We start from the raw sequence: 15,358 nt of genomic DNA, 5'->3' as shown, positions 1-15,358 counted from the left end.
TAAACAAATATAAACAACAATTTCAAAGCCTTTATGTAACTTTCTGACTTGACATAACAACATAATTTCTTAGAAGCAGGGTTATTAATGCGCTTAATAAGCAGGGTATTAGCTTGTACCTAAACCCATCTAAAAGCATGCATTCACATTCTCAGTTTCAATCACAATACTGCAATTGAGCACTTGTTAAAACTTAAACTTACTTTTTCGAGATGGTATCTGGGCTTAGGTACAAGCTTCCCCTCCACAAGTTTATGTGTCTGTGGTCCCAAGCTCACAAAAGGTTTTGCTCTAATTGGAAATATGACTTGTGTGCCATCTCCAAGGTTGTCTATGTAAGAGTCCCAGTCGGGACATTCTTTTAAAAAAGAACAGCGGTTAAAGTCAGTCTTCTCTAACAAAGTACAACCAGATTTTGTGCTGGGTCTTCCTCGTCCTCTAAAAATATAATTAAAGACATCATGTCTAATTTCTACTACAGTTGTGGCTGAGGCTGTCTGATGTTTGCTCTTGAGATGCTGGAGAATAGTAACTGCCAGTAGATCAGATCCCTCTTTAATTCTTTCCTCTGAGGGTTTGGACATTCTAAATGCCCTAAAGAAAATAGTTGGGATCCATTATTGTCTAAAATACATGCAATATTTTTGCAGAAAGTGAAACAATAACCAAATAAAAACACTAACAAAATTGCTTATAATGCGAAAGATGACATAAAATTGTTATCTTCTCTTCTCGTGTCCCAAACTATTTCGTACTAGATCGAGGAGTAGTAAAAAATTAAGTTCGTACGTTTAATTTTGACTGGACAAAATAATGCTAAAAGAAGCACCTTATTGCGGTTTTATTAAGGTTTTCCTCCACTTCCCACGTGTCCTCCAGCGAACTGTACCCTTTCCAACGAATTAGGTACTCATTCTTAAAGACAAAATACATAGAACACTTGTTTATGTGTGCGGTAAAAAGTGTACACAAGGTTATCAATTCATTAGTGACGTTACGTGCTTCAAACAAGCGTCTTATTTACCTTTCCTTTATTTCTCCTGCAGCTTAAAACTCTTTCCACTTGAAAGTAAGGGCCTTTTTTCCTTTTCCACCGACTCTCAATGAAATCTGCCGTATTGAGAGCATTTAAGCTCCGATAATAGCCTTGGGAATGCTTTCCTCTTCGTTTATCCGCCATCTTGAATGCAGAAATTTACGCGCCCGCCGTTCGAGCCGCTGACTGTACGGGATTTCTGGCTATGCTTTTAAAGCGATGGAAGCGAGGGTGCAGGCTTGAAATTAGGAGCTCATTAACTAAGGCAAAAAGACAGTTCTGCAAATGATGACTAAATTACCAGGATATATTTTTCCATGATGTGGCCAAGATTGTTGTTTCGTTTGAATGACACCAACTGTATGGCTATTAACATTACATTTCTTACTTCCCTCAAATTGCATGTATACATGTATAACCTTTAACATGAAGTATACACATGCTTTTTTAAGGATTGCCTACTGTTCCATTTAGTTCAGTGATTAGTTGTCATAAAACCCTGCATCTTTATCAAAATCAATCAGCTGACCTCATACAAGGTTCATTCTGGTAGAACAAGGCAGAAAATCAACCTATGTTAGTCTATTTAACTTGTTTACACTGCTGTGAATGTCACTGTGGTACTGCAAGATGTGTAAAAGCATACAGTCAAATGAATCACTATCCTTAGGCTCACGACAGCAAGACCACAAGGCGCCTTATAAGCCAACTGCTTGAAAGACTGCTTGAATCTCCATGTATTGTACATGCACATGTTAGCATGCAAAGAAAGCCCTGCTCGATAGCCAGGGACTAGCGGAGTTTGTTGTCGGGCCAGTGGATTCCCCCTTTCACTTGCCCGACAGGGAAGCGAAGTGTCTTGGGAAAAATGTTGAGGAAATCCACATTACAAAAGTACATACATGTACTCTGAGAGGTAATTTTTTTTGGGGGGTGGGGGGTAGTGAGAATGAACTTCCAGTTTCCCCAAAGGACAAGCTGTAAAATTGGTTAAGTTCTTTGAAAAGAACACTTTCCTCTTAAAGTACATGCCTCCAGCTAGGAGTACAAATAATTTATGCAGCTGCAGCAATCTATGAGAACAGCCTGACAATCGACTCACACATAATTATTTGACTTTAAATCCTGTCTCGGGAAATATTGTCCAGATGCCTGTCATCCAGTGAAAATTTCATTTGAAAGTTGGGAAAATCCATTGGAAAATTGTAGACTACCTTTAGTGGTAGTCTTCTTTTTCCATTTGGAATGGAATGGTGGAAAATTCCTTACCATTTGTAACCACTTGTTGACTTTTTGCCAGTTTCCACTCTCTCATCAACCAAAAACAGTTACGGGAAATCAAATTGCTAATGGTAAGTACCATCTCTGACTTATTTGGTTAGTTTGGCGATTTCGTTAAAACCCTAACCACCATTCAACGGTTACATCAACTGGTTTATTCTGACAAATGATGAGCAACCTTGTGGCCCCATGTCCCTTGCCTTCCACATGCACAAACTACGCTTCATGCACCAAGGAGAAAGTAATCCACCGGGCTTTTCCAAATGGTTTATACTACAGTTACTACAGTTCTTAAAATGCGAAAACAAGGCGAGAGGCCTGGAACTACCTTGTGAAATTCGTCTTCCGGTTGAGGTTTACGCGCGTGTTCGTGTCGCTCTCACGATCACTAGCCTTTTGCGAGCCTGCTCATTTGTCAGCGTTTCTCTTTGCTTTATTTTCGAATGCGTACGTAAACAGTATTTGATGATATTGAAGCTTAGTCTCTGCTCGATTTTCCGTCAATAAAACCTCCACTAAACAGTCAAAGGAGAACAAGAGAGTCGGAAATCTGCAACGCGTCAGCCATCTTGGAAGTTTCAGGTTAACTAAATTTATTGATGAACTTGAATCGGTCCCATTGATAGTTCTGGGCTTTTTTAATTTTAATTTTCCCATTGATTTTATAGGCGGTCAGTAGGGGGGTCAGTAGGGGGTCAGTAGGGGGTCAGTTGACCGGGAGTCAGTGTTTTGTCGAAACCCAAATTTAACCTCCATCATCCGTTCCGTTGACAAGTCCATTCCAATACAAATTTTCTTTTTGTTACTCAGTGTATGTCACGCGATGTTGGTTTTCAATTTCGTTTTTCCGAGAATCTCCAAACTGAACCTGGAATGAAACTAGAGAACGTGGCCTGTTCTGTTCGTCTGTACTAAATGATTTCACGCTGTAGATGTTCTCTGTGAATCACAGCTGAACTGATTGCTTGCTCACGAACATGGCTGCCTCTGAAGGTAAGTAAAGCGTTGTTGCTCGTGTGCTCGACTTGTATGTCGACTATCAGCTAAGTGCAATTTGTGGTCTTCGTCCATTTGCACGTCGAACGAAACGAAATGATTACACTACTAGGGTACAAACCGTTTCTTTGATAACAAAGAATGCTTCATATTGTGGTTTAGATGGCATTCAGCGACACTGAGCCACTAAAACCGAAATCAATCATATATTTATGTAAATGACTAAATGTGAATAACCGAAATATTGCTTTCAGTGCTTTTAAGGTTAAAACCTTCTAGCTTCCGCTTTTTAAAAGGTGTCTCTTTTACAGGATTTTTTTCTCCTGTATTTTGCATAATTAAACAGATATGTTATGATTGAGGTGGGTAATTTAGTTAACACTTTTCAACAGAATGGACAGGAATGGAATGTCCAGAAGGAAATTATTTCAACGGAGTCAGTCTAAATCATTTGTTACAAATGAAGCTATTACGTGTTATTTGAAAAGTTATCCCTTGACTGACTTGTATGATGTGCATGTAAAGGTTACATTATTTGTACCCAAGGACATTAGCTTTGCAATGCTTCTCAATGTATGCTATGTACACATGTAATTTGTGTACTAATAACTGGCATAGGAGACTTTTTATCTCCTTCTGTCATGTTTAAATTATCTTCTAATTCAGCTCATTTCAACCTATTCTGGCCCATTCTGGTCCACACGTTCAGCTTCAGTTAGGTGGACTTTAGGCTGCATCAGCTGGGTTGGGGTGGGGGGGGGGGGGGGGGGGGCAGGGGGAGGAATCTGAGTATCCCAAATCCTGTTAATTTTTGGCCTAAATGTTCTGTATCTGGCTAATTCCAACTGCAAAAGGTAACAACTATCCCACTTGATATCTTGGGATATCTGTTGCAAATATGCCATATCCCATTAACTTTTTCCCCAAATATCCTGCATCTCATTAATTTTATTGCCTCAATATCCTGTATTCCGAAAATTCCTAATAGGGCCTTAAACTTAGTTGTATCCAATAAGGCAGTTAGCAATCTGTTTGGGTTTCAGTCTGATGGGAAAGATTTATTTCCATAGTTATGCCTGCTACTAGTGTCTTCTCTGAAATGAAGTCTGACCTTATTTCTGGTGTCATCCTTGCTTCACTTGGGATTTCCTCTCACCTAGTTTAAGAAGGTCTGATTAGAACTTCATTTTCTCTGCACACTTCCCTTCTCTAAGGCCTCTGCCTCCCCACCCCGACCGTCTCTCCCCAATATTGTAGGCTGAGAAAGTAAAATGAATTGACAGAAATACAGTGTAAATTCAATTTGAAGCTTGACCACTTACATTTTGTTCTTTTATCATAAATAAACAATAGCTAGTCTCATTTAGCCCTCCTTTGTGTGATTTGAAAGAAGGTTCACCCTTCCTAAAAAGTCCCAGCCCTTTACAAAGCTTTTGAAAAGAAAATAAGCCCCTGACCTCCCGGGGTATAATAATCAAATTTTTATGGTATAACATTATTTCTGTACATGATGAAAATACAAGAGCAAATACAGAAAAAAAATAATTGTGTTGTGCTTCAGTCATGTCAAATGATGAAAGCTCAGCTAGTAATATTCTTAGCCAAGGTTTGGTGTCTGAACATGGTTATTTTTACTTCATTTGGACCAGTTGAATCATTGTTCTTTTTGTTTTCTGGTATAAACCTGTATATACATCAATTTTGTGACTATAGAATTTGGAGCGGGCTCCGGTGGCCCGATGGGCTGCCAAGTGGAGCGCCATACTCATAGGAAGGAAAACAAAACCCATGAATTGATTTCTCATGGTTATCATGGCTAGCAGTATTGCTCATGGGTGTCTGTGCACGGTGACAGTGACGACACAGTCACCCAAGATGGTGGCCAAACTCCAGCTAATAGGTTGATAGAGATGTGCATCCTTGGTTTATAGCGTTCTTTGATATTGGACATCCATGTCATGGTCAATTGACACCTGTCAAAACAAGGTATCTGCTGATCAGTATCGTGACCATATTGTGGGCTCAAGTTTAGAGCTCACTGAGGTCATGTGTGCTTTTCTAAGTTGACCACTGACCAAGTGCTGGCTTTTGATTGGATTGCAGGCTCATGTCAGGTTAACCTGTTGTAAGCAGGGTTGGGTTGTTCAGAAGCCAGTTAACTGTCACCCAGGATTAAAAGTTGACTGAAGTATAAATATTTCTTTATACAAATGTTTACAATGTACGGAAAACCTCACTGCAAAGTTACAAAACCTAAGGTGGCTCCATAGGGTAATCCTCTTTGGCGTTTCGCGCGTAAGCGTTATGTTTTGAATGCCGTTTTCGCGTTCGTTTTTACACCCAGTCCTCAAAATACTGTTTTACTATCATTTTGGGTTTAGTTTTAATTTTCTTGAAATTACTTCGGTGAAATCTTGCAGAATTTTCACAGCACTTGGCATCCTACGGGATATGAATTTTAAACACGAAAAAAGTAGGGTTTGTACAAATAGTTTTTTCGATTCTTGCAAATTTATGTCTTTTACCGCTGTAAAAAAACTGGTCTCATAGATTTCCCTGAAAGACAAGCTCCGACTAAAGTGCACTGTTTACTGCCAGTCTGCCAAATTCTACGGAATTTCACCGAAGGAAACGCGAGAAAATTCACTGTCAGTTTTGCTTTTTGAGCTCATGTTGACGTCATAAATATCGAAAGAGACAGACGTTTTCCTTCGAACGCGCGCAGATTGCCTGAGCTTACGTCCTCAGCGCGCGTGCGATTGTAAAATTATAGGGAGCCACCTTAAATCAAAATTCTTGCTTTTCCTGGGTTACCTTAACGAGCTTTGAACAACCCGACCTAGGAGCTCCGCTTTTAGGCCTGGCTAAATATATATTATTTTCAATCTTATATATCATTTCTTTAGACCTACATCCACTCATCCTTTCCTAAGTGCGCTTGGTACATGCGCAGTGGTAATCTTACCCGTACCAGGTTCTACTAATTCACCAATAATCTTAACTTTGATGTATGATTTTCTGTTATTTGGAATACAATCGCAAATGCTTTATCTTTTGAGAGCGAGAAGACATCGGGAAGACTACTACCCGCCGGGCTCTCAGTAATGTTCAAAACCTTTAGGGGTCCTCGATTCAGTTTACTTATCGTTACCAGTGTTAGGATCACAATTTTTGACTCTTCCGAATCCTTTGCTTATTCGCGGGACTGTTAGCCTCCAAAGAACGAAAATTAACCAAAAAAATCATCAAACGAAACAGAATGTTAGACTAAAAGATTTTAAATTTGGCTTAAAGAGCCTTTTATGTTTCCTGATTCCAGCAAATTAATTACCATGCAGAGAACTACGGCATAACCAGATGTCATCTTCTTGTTGTCATGAGTTTGCGCTGAAGTGACTCAGTTACAAATTACTACTTCATTGCAGCTCCTAGTGACGGTGCCTATGCAGTATTGGAAGAAGTTGTCGCTTTTTCATTTGAGGATCAGTTCAAAGAACTGACCTCCCTCATCACCTACTTTGAACAGTGCTCACTGGAAACACAACAGTTTATTGACCACATGAAGGCAGCGCTGCATGAAAACTTGAAAACCGATTTAATGACGGACACGGAAAGACAACGTCTGGAGTCTTATTCTGCCAAGAAATCTACCTTATTAGTTGTTGGTCAAACGAACAGTGGAAAGAGTTCATTTGTTAACGAACTCCTCGGTGGGTCATTTATGCCAACGTCTGAAGTGCCATGTACATCCCGCATAGTTCGTCTGAAATACAGCCGAGAGAATTATGTCCAGGTAATGGGTTATGTTGCTGTTTGAAGTCAGTTTCCACTTGAGAAAGACGCTGTGACAGCGTCGAAAGCTTTTGATCGCCAAAACATTGACTATGCTTCGGTATCTCGTGTCTTTTATGATTGTGTAGTAGTTGTGTAGTTAATCAACTACTAAGTGTTTTGCAGTCTTGGAAATCATACTGCTAGAGGCCTAACAATGCGCTTCTGAGTCTGAAGCGACTACCAATGTTGTTACCTCGCTCGCCCGATACAGAATCTGACAATCCACTTGCAAGGTGGCTCCAAGAATTCAGAGGCACCCATTTGCACACCTGGATGATGGTACCTCTTCCGCTCCATACAGCGTTTGCTTATCCGTTTCCCATGTCAGGTGCCTCCAAGAATTCGGTAGCGCCCTTTTGCACGCCCTTTTGCACACCTGGATGATGGTATCTCTTCCGTTCGATACATACATACTTTTATTTGTCATGTAGGTCATTAAAAGGCAGCTAAAAAGCTGATGTGGACCTACAAACTAAAGTATAACTACAAAATGTAGATGAGAAAAGAAAAGACAAATAAACGTAACAAACTAATGAATCGTTTACAGCGCATCTGCTAATCCGTTTCCCGTGTCAGGTGCCTCCAAGAATTCAGTGGTACCCTTTTACATACCTGGATGGAGAGAGGCAACGTGAGGGAAAGAGGGGCTTTGTCTATGAACACAACACTAGGACTCTAGCATTTTGAATAACATGCTCAAACTCAGCACCACCAGTATTATATTATTCCACTTTGTCGTTTTGCTTTTTGTAAGTCTTAATCCTCTCATTTGCAAAAAAGATTAATCTACCTGACTCAATTACCTGTCAATCATACAGAACTGAGCAAAATATTGCTTTTACATTGCAAGGTTTTGGATGAGTCTAGACCTTCTGAGGACAAACATTTCTTCAGTAAGAAGAAACTACCGAAAGAGGCAATAGAGCTGGATGAAAGTAGGAGAGGTGATCCGTCCTGGATAAACGCCGTGGTCGAAGTGGGTCTGAACAACTCGCTTCTCCAAAATGGCCATCTGGAAGTTATTGATGCACCTGGGATGAGCGAGAACGAAGCCCTCGATAAGGTTGTCGACGAGTGCATTCACGGTGCTCTTCAAGTTATCATTTACGTCGTAGATGGGAATTCCTCCCTGAGATTACAGGTCAGTAATGCTGCACGTGTTGCTCAAAACGGTTATTGATGTCCAAAAAATCTTTCTATCCTACAGAGGGGATTATAGCGGAGCTCCAAGCGGAGCCCCATACTCATATAGGAAAGAAAAGGAAACCCATGAATTGATTTTCTCATGATTACCATGGCTAGCTGTACTGCTCGGGGGTGCGTACGCACGACGAAGGCGACGAAGTCGCGTAAGATGGCGGCCATACTCCAGCAAATAGGTTGACATAGACATGCACCTCTCGGTTTCTAGCGTGCCTCTTTAATATTGCGCAGCCATGTTATGGTCAATTGACACCTGTCAAAACAAGGCATCCGTTGACCAGTAGCACATAGCCATATCGCGGGCTCAAGCTTAGAGCTCGTCGAGGTCACATGTTTTTTGAAGTTGACCGCCGACCAAGTGCTGGTTTTCGATTGGATCGCGGGCTCATGTTAGGTTAACTTATTGGCCGGGTTGTTTGGAAGCCGATTAACGCTAACCCAGGATTATAAAAGTTAACCGAAGTATAATTTTTCTTGTATACAAATGTTTTTCATTGCTTTTGTTTTGTGTATTTTGAGGACCTTGAGATTATTCAAACTCAAAACAGAAGGCTAAACAACAGAAACGGAAAACTTCACCGTAAAGTTACAAAACTCAAATCAAAATTCTCGCTTATCTTGAGTTAGCTTAACGGGCTTTGAACAACCCGGCCCAGGAGCTCCGCTTCTAGGTTTGACTAAATCTATATATTATGTTATATGTTTTCCTCCGCTTTGGTTCTACTAAACTCTACGATTCGCAAGCACGGGTCTCTCCCTCGAACGTGACGCACGCATTCTTGATGACAAGTTTTTGAGAGTTGCGTGTTGTCGTTACAACGTGGATAAACCGCAGTTAACATTGTCCCAATAATTTCAGACGTTTTGTACCAAGTGTGGCCATTTAGTTTAAATCTGTTTTGTCATTTATCTTCCTCGTTTTCAAGGAAAGAGGATTTCTTCTAAAGCTGAAGGAAAAAGTTGGAAATTTGCCCATTTTCTACTTGTGCAACAAGGTGGACAAAGACAAGACAGCTCAAAAATTCGACAGAGACTCTGACTTGGAAGACGATGAAGAGCCTAGTCCGATTTGTGGCGAGGAAAAAGAGCAACTGGTCTATCAAGCTCTTGCAGAATGTCAAATGGTGCCTAAAGACATTCCGTGGACAGAATGTCCATTCTTTCACGGTTTGTCATCTAAAGAAGTGAGACACGCTCGACTGAACAACGAGCCCAATCGATATACAGAGCAGTTTGATGTGCTGAAGTCCAAGCTTCTGCAGTTCGTCGCCTTTGGAGTAAATGCACACTTGAAGTCGGCCACTGAACTTCTCTGTCAGATCCAAGAGAGAGTCTTCGATTTTTTCTTGAGTTATGATTTCAAGGAAGATAGAATACCTCCCCAGAATGAGTTATTTGATGAGCTAGAAGTGAAAGAACTGCAGTATGTCAACAAGATGAGAGATTATGTTAGCAAAAACCAGTCTAAATTTGCCGCAATCGTTGCAGAAGCCATCCGCATCAATGAGAAAAGAATCGAAACTGAGGCAGGCCAAATGCAGTTTAATGCAATTAAGATAGGAGACGTTGTTGGGCGAAACGAAGTCGTGGAACAGTGTCGAAGACAAATCAAAGACATGGTGTTGTTCAAGGTTATGAACATTGCAATGGACAACGTACGAAAGGCGGTCTCTTCCATCACAAAGAAGCTGCGGGAAACTCTGGAAAGTGAGTTCAGCGAGGTCACGAGAGATGAGGGTCGTCTATCCAACCTCGTCAAGAAGCAACTAGAGTACAGCTTTCTCCAGCATTTCCAAGATAGAAACGCATGTGTTCATTTCGATTATGCCTTGATGAAAAGTGGCGTGAAACTTATTGATGACGCTAAGAAAGTCTTTGGCGACGTGTGGTCCGCCATAAGGGGAAAAGGAACCACGCTCAATGAACAATGGAAGAGGAATATTGCTAAAGGTGTGTTAGATAGCGTTGACTGTGATGCCATCGCTGTCAGAATAAGTTTTAACATACTATCAGATGTCGAGAGTGGTCATAAGCTATTCGAAGTTAACCTGGCCCACATGAGACTATTTTGCCGAGAGGCCGCGACGCAGACAGACGTCCAGCGAAAATTTGCCTGTGATCGCTCCCCATTCTTTGCAAGACTGATGTGCAAAGCTAAAGCTCTGTATCAGTCGCTGGCGTGTGAAGTTCTCTGGAAAGCAGCGGTTGGGGCTCGAGTGGGAAGAAAGGGTCACAGAGGTCAAGTGTTTGAGGACAGGTCTGACAAGCTTCAAGTAATAAAACAACTGACCAGCGACGAGGCAAAGCAAGATGAACACCTGTTAGGCATTACAAGAACCTCAAGAAGGTAAGATATAGCATTTTAAGACATAAAATCCCTTTAAGCCCCAGGGTCTACACGCAAGTTCTCCTAAATGGTCTTATACATTTCGTGTGGTTCTAGCTGAGAGAATTAATGTTATTATCGAAAAAAATGTTATTTTTTTGGTGATGACTTCTGTCATTCTCGAAACCGGTTCTTCGTTGTTTTACATTGATACTGTTAGGATATATTATTGCAGAGTACTCATAGGGCTCACTTCGCCGTTCACTGACAGCGTTTTCGCTACGAAACAAAAAACCCTCTGGCACCTAGGGTACTGTTTTCTTTGTCTTTGATAAGTATGATGAAAAATGAAAATCAAATAGGCCTTAATTAAGCCTCACAAAAAAGCTTCAGTTTAGAAAAAGAGCAGGATTGGGGGGGGGGGGGGGCGGGGGGGGGGTGCAGGGGAACGCACAAAGTCTGCGTTGATCCCAAACCCCCATGTGCGTTCAGACTAGCAGTGCATTGTTCTGTTTACAAATTTCTATGGTGTAAATTTTTTTGTTCTGGAGAGAACAAAATTGATTTTTCTAGCCTGACGATTGCGTCCGTACAGAAATGCTCTCTTTAGGACGTCGAGGTAAAAGTCAAACGTTTCCTTTAATACCTGTAGGATTCAAGAAGACATTTCCACAATTTTAAAACCTGTTTCATTGATTCTGGATGGAAGCAATGAAGTCACTGTCCTGTTTCCAAGGATGAACACAGACTTGTTTGAGCGTCTACAGAGTGGCCAGGAGAATCCCATCAAACTGGTCCAAGGATTGAAAATAGTACAGCAAATGATTGACGCCCTCGAGAATTGCTGGATCAGAGGCATTCACCATGTGGACTTGAGGATTACAAATGTTCTGGTACTTATAATTTTTTACTCATTTCCTCGATTGTTTCAAGTTTCAGGTTTTCCCTTGGCAATCTTCGTGGGGGCTTGGCGGGTTTAAAGACATGTCAAAAAAGAAACCCGCACCACGTGTCTAGTACTGCCATAGGAAATGAAACATTATGTGGCACCACTGGCTTGATGTCAGCCGTGGGCATTCCCTCTTAGGAGATTTGCTCATAGAAACACTGACAAGCTATTGCTCGTTTTCATTGTCACGCAATACAAAACTAAATCGAAAACTATCCTGCGGAAAAGGCTAAGAAATTGTGATGTTATAGAACATAACTAAATGAGACACCTCTCCAAGTTTTAGGCCTGTGCGTTTCCCCAAACTGCAGATATTCGTGGAAATGTTTCGCAGAAATTTACAGAGCCCAGTATGGAAACGTCATGTTGGTGTACATCCGTGGTACACCAATATGGCGGCCGGAAAATAGTGTAAACATCTGGAACTTACTTTGGCTATCTAGGCGACTGATTATCAGTTCTGAACAAACAAGCATTTACATAAGCACTTTACCTAATGCTCTAACTTCTAAAAAGGCTCAAGATCATGAGATAACTATATATTTTTCAACAAACTTGTGTCACGCACCTCCATAACCCTGAAATTTAAAATGCTCTGGTTTCCAAACGAAACACCCTATTGAGCTGTAAAATTGTAGACAGATATAAATATGCCGACTCTTATGCCTGATGAGGATAAAAACGTTGGTGGCTCTTTAGTTTTGGATTTTAGAAAGTAATGACGTCACGCGAAAACGATCTATAGACGAAGCAAAATATGTCGAAAGACAAAATCAGGACGCGGGGGGAAAAGTCTCAAAATTCGAACGTAGCACTTTGTAATTGTGAATTTGTCTCGAAAACTGCACATCATCTTAAGAACAAATTACTTATTGTCTAGATTGTCTAAATCACATTAATTTATAGTGTCTGTCCCTTAACAGCTTGATGTTGAACTGAACGCAAAACTAAACGTCTCCAAGCCAAGAGATGATTCAATCCCTTATCCCGACAATTTAGCGCCTTTCCACGTACCACGTGGGAATCCAGGTGCCTGCAAGGTTGACCCTGACACGGTGAGTACTCTTCAAACCCACTGTGCGTACAGCCTTGCTGTTCTGCTCTTGTTGCTGTTGGGAGAAAAGTACGACAGGCCAGCCTACGCTCAGACAAGCAACGTAAACGAGGTGTATACTGCCATCAACCAGGCGAAAGATTCTGATCACGTCTCTCGGTGGAAGGACCCGGGGGTCCGGCATTCGGGCGGAAAGGTGAAAGCGCTAAAAATTGTCCATACCATGTTTAATGCTCAGCGACAAGAAGGCATTCTAATGTCATTGATGGATAACTTCAAATTACAAGTCGCTGAGATGCTATCTTACTATGAAGTTTATGAAGTTACAAGTCTGTAAAAAAAAAAACAAGTTTGTAAAAGCGAACTCGATTGTTTGAGTCGAATGTTAGATTTATCTCTAAAAGAAAACGAAGGAACTTCCACCAAATTTGTCATGTTTTGCAGAGCTTTTCTCAAAAATAAATTCGCACGATTCAGGGTTAACGCCTTCCTCTTTGAAATCTTGCAGTGTGTCTTGCACTATAACGTTTGTTGTAGAAGACAAATGTTAGATGTCTGTGGCGACCATGCGTCTCATTGTTTGGAAGTGTTTAGCGTTACTAAAGGGACAGGTCGTGCTGTTTTTTTTTTATTACAAATGTGAATAATTGAGGCCTTAAATACGTGTTAGAAACTTGTAAATAGAGATGATTTCAAATGTTACTGATCGCGTTGGTATACAGGTTGATCTAAACTAAGTTTTACGACCGGTTTGTAGGCCACAGAATGACCATAAAAACCCTGACCTACATGATAAAGTAATACCGTTAAGTTGTTATTAGTATTGTTGTCGTCGGTCGTCAGTTATCAGTCGTATATTGGCCGTCGTCAACTGGCAAAAGAAGACCTCTGGTTCCGGTTACGATTTCAGCATCCAGTTTAATTTGATGAATGGACAAAACAGTGTCAATTGTTTACACCAGAATATCATTGTTTCTATACCATAATAACCATTTTCGTGAAGTACACCTAAAAATTAGTTCTAAGTTTGGTTAGATGGAGAAACACTGACAAATATCATAAACAAGACGGATAGTCATCGATGGAACTTGAAGAGTAGGTTCTTTTCAGACTGCGCCCTCGGGATCCGATTTTGGGGGCAGCGATATTCTTCAACTAGTTGAGCCTCGCATCGTTTTCGGCTATGTAAAATGGTGATAGGAAAGACGGATGAGCTAGTCGAGGAGCAGTTTTCAATGGCTAACTACATCCTGCTAAATGATAGAATTAACAAGAGAATATTAATTCAATGAGCTTGATAGAACTTTAAGGCTGCGTCATCAAGATCTGTTGTTAGAGCTGAGTCAGCCATATTCTTCAGTTATACCTCGCATCGTTTCATGTGAAACAGCGATAGGAAAGACGGGCGAGCTAGCTACCTCGTATTAAGTATCAAAACTAAATAAGAGGGCGTTGATACAGTGAGAAAAGTTTCAACAGTGATATTTCCACTGAGGGGAGAAGTATTGCCGTTTTTGGCAGATCTTCGTTGAAATACTTGTAAAGATGGTTTTCGATTTTTATTGTCGAGTCAACTTCCACAAGGTATTTTAAAAATCTCTACTCCCAACGCCCCACCAAGAAAAAGAAAAGTAAAAGGAGAAATAGAACAGGCAACAGATAGAAGCTTAGCGTAGCTTAGTTTCAGGGCATGTGCAAGGGGATATAATCTAAAGTTCTTGTAGTTGTCAGAATTTTTGGGAGTATAAAGAACTTTTACGACTTTCTAGTTGATAATTAACGTTCTGAAGCTTAGCTTAGTTGCATTCCACATGCGAGGGAATATAATCTAAACTTCTCCTGGTTATCAGTATTTTTGGGAGTGTGGAAAATGACTTTTAAGACCTTTTAGTTGGTAAATAACGTTCTGAAGCTTAGCTTAGTTGCATTCCATGTATAAGGGAATATAATCTAAAGTTCTTCTAGTTGCATTGTCAGTATTTCTGAGAGTATAAATAACTTGCAAGACTTTTTAGTTGATAATTAACGTTCTAAAGCTTAGCTTAGTTGCATTCCACGTGTAAGGGAATATAATCTAAAGTTCATCTAGTTGCATTGTCAGTATTTTTGGGAGTATAAATAACTTGTCAGTCTTTTAGTTGATAATTCACGTTCTAAAGCTTTGCTCAGTTGCATTCTACTTGTAAGGGGATATAATCTAAAGTTCTTCTAGTTGCATTGTCAGTATTTTTGGGAGTATAAATAACTTGCAAGACTTTTTAGTTGATAATTAACGTTCTGAAGCTTAGCTTAGTTGCATTCTACGTGCAAGGGAATATAATCTAAAGTTCTTGTAGTTGTCAGTATTTTTGGAAGTATAGCTAACTTGCAAGATGTTTCAGTTAATAAGTAATGTTTTGAATAAACTTTTCACCAGCTGTACAAAACAGGCCTGTCTATTATTATTTTGATGTGTCCACTCACTAGCGCATGACACTACAGAATTGGTTGGTAAACTGAGGTGGGTATTACTGGATTTCTTTCTTTTGGTATTAACTTTCAGACAATTCGAATGGATATTCCGGATTTGTCAATATCGTCGTCTCGATAAACTCTTCTCTATTGTTTCCTTGTTTAGAACAGTCTAGTACATTTGCATTGTTTGTGTTAAGAGTGTGCTTAGCATAAACATCGGTCGTC

General features: G+C 40.4%; 2 protein-coding genes across 2 annotated transcripts; one reads left to right on the top strand and one right to left on the bottom strand.

The window, feature by feature from the left end:
- Positions 1–10: 10 nt before the first annotated feature.
- LOC110069174 (uncharacterized) lies at positions 11–1,242 on the bottom strand. The gene is made up of 3 exons (XM_020776648.2): positions 1,025–1,242; positions 830–915; positions 11–594 (listed from the first exon to the last, which is right to left on the bottom strand). The coding sequence occupies exons 1-3, from the start codon at positions 1,178–1,180 to the stop codon at positions 162–164; spliced, it is 675 nt and encodes a 224-aa protein (XP_020632307.2). The 5' UTR covers positions 1,181–1,242; the 3' UTR covers positions 11–161.
- Positions 1,243–3,125: 1,883 nt separating this feature from the next.
- LOC149109846 (uncharacterized) lies at positions 3,126–15,105 on the top strand. Its single transcript, XM_089293413.1, has 6 exons — positions 3,126–3,310; positions 6,739–7,106; positions 7,998–8,288; positions 9,277–10,697; positions 11,329–11,569; positions 12,549–15,105. The coding sequence occupies exons 1-6, from the start codon at positions 3,295–3,297 to the stop codon at positions 13,014–13,016; spliced, it is 2,805 nt and encodes a 934-aa protein (XP_089149539.1). The 5' UTR covers positions 3,126–3,294; the 3' UTR covers positions 13,017–15,105.
- The last annotated feature ends 253 nt before the right edge of the window (positions 15,106–15,358 follow it).

Source organism: Orbicella faveolata, unplaced genomic scaffold (assembly GCF_042242905.1).
Source record: "Orbicella faveolata isolate gen_17 unplaced genomic scaffold, um_ofav_v1 contig_25, whole genome shotgun sequence".
NCBI classification, from domain to species: domain Eukaryota; kingdom Metazoa; phylum Cnidaria; class Anthozoa; order Scleractinia; family Merulinidae; genus Orbicella; species Orbicella faveolata.
The sequence above is the reverse complement of the archived record's forward strand: the minus strand, read 5'-3'. Positions and strand labels throughout refer to the sequence as shown.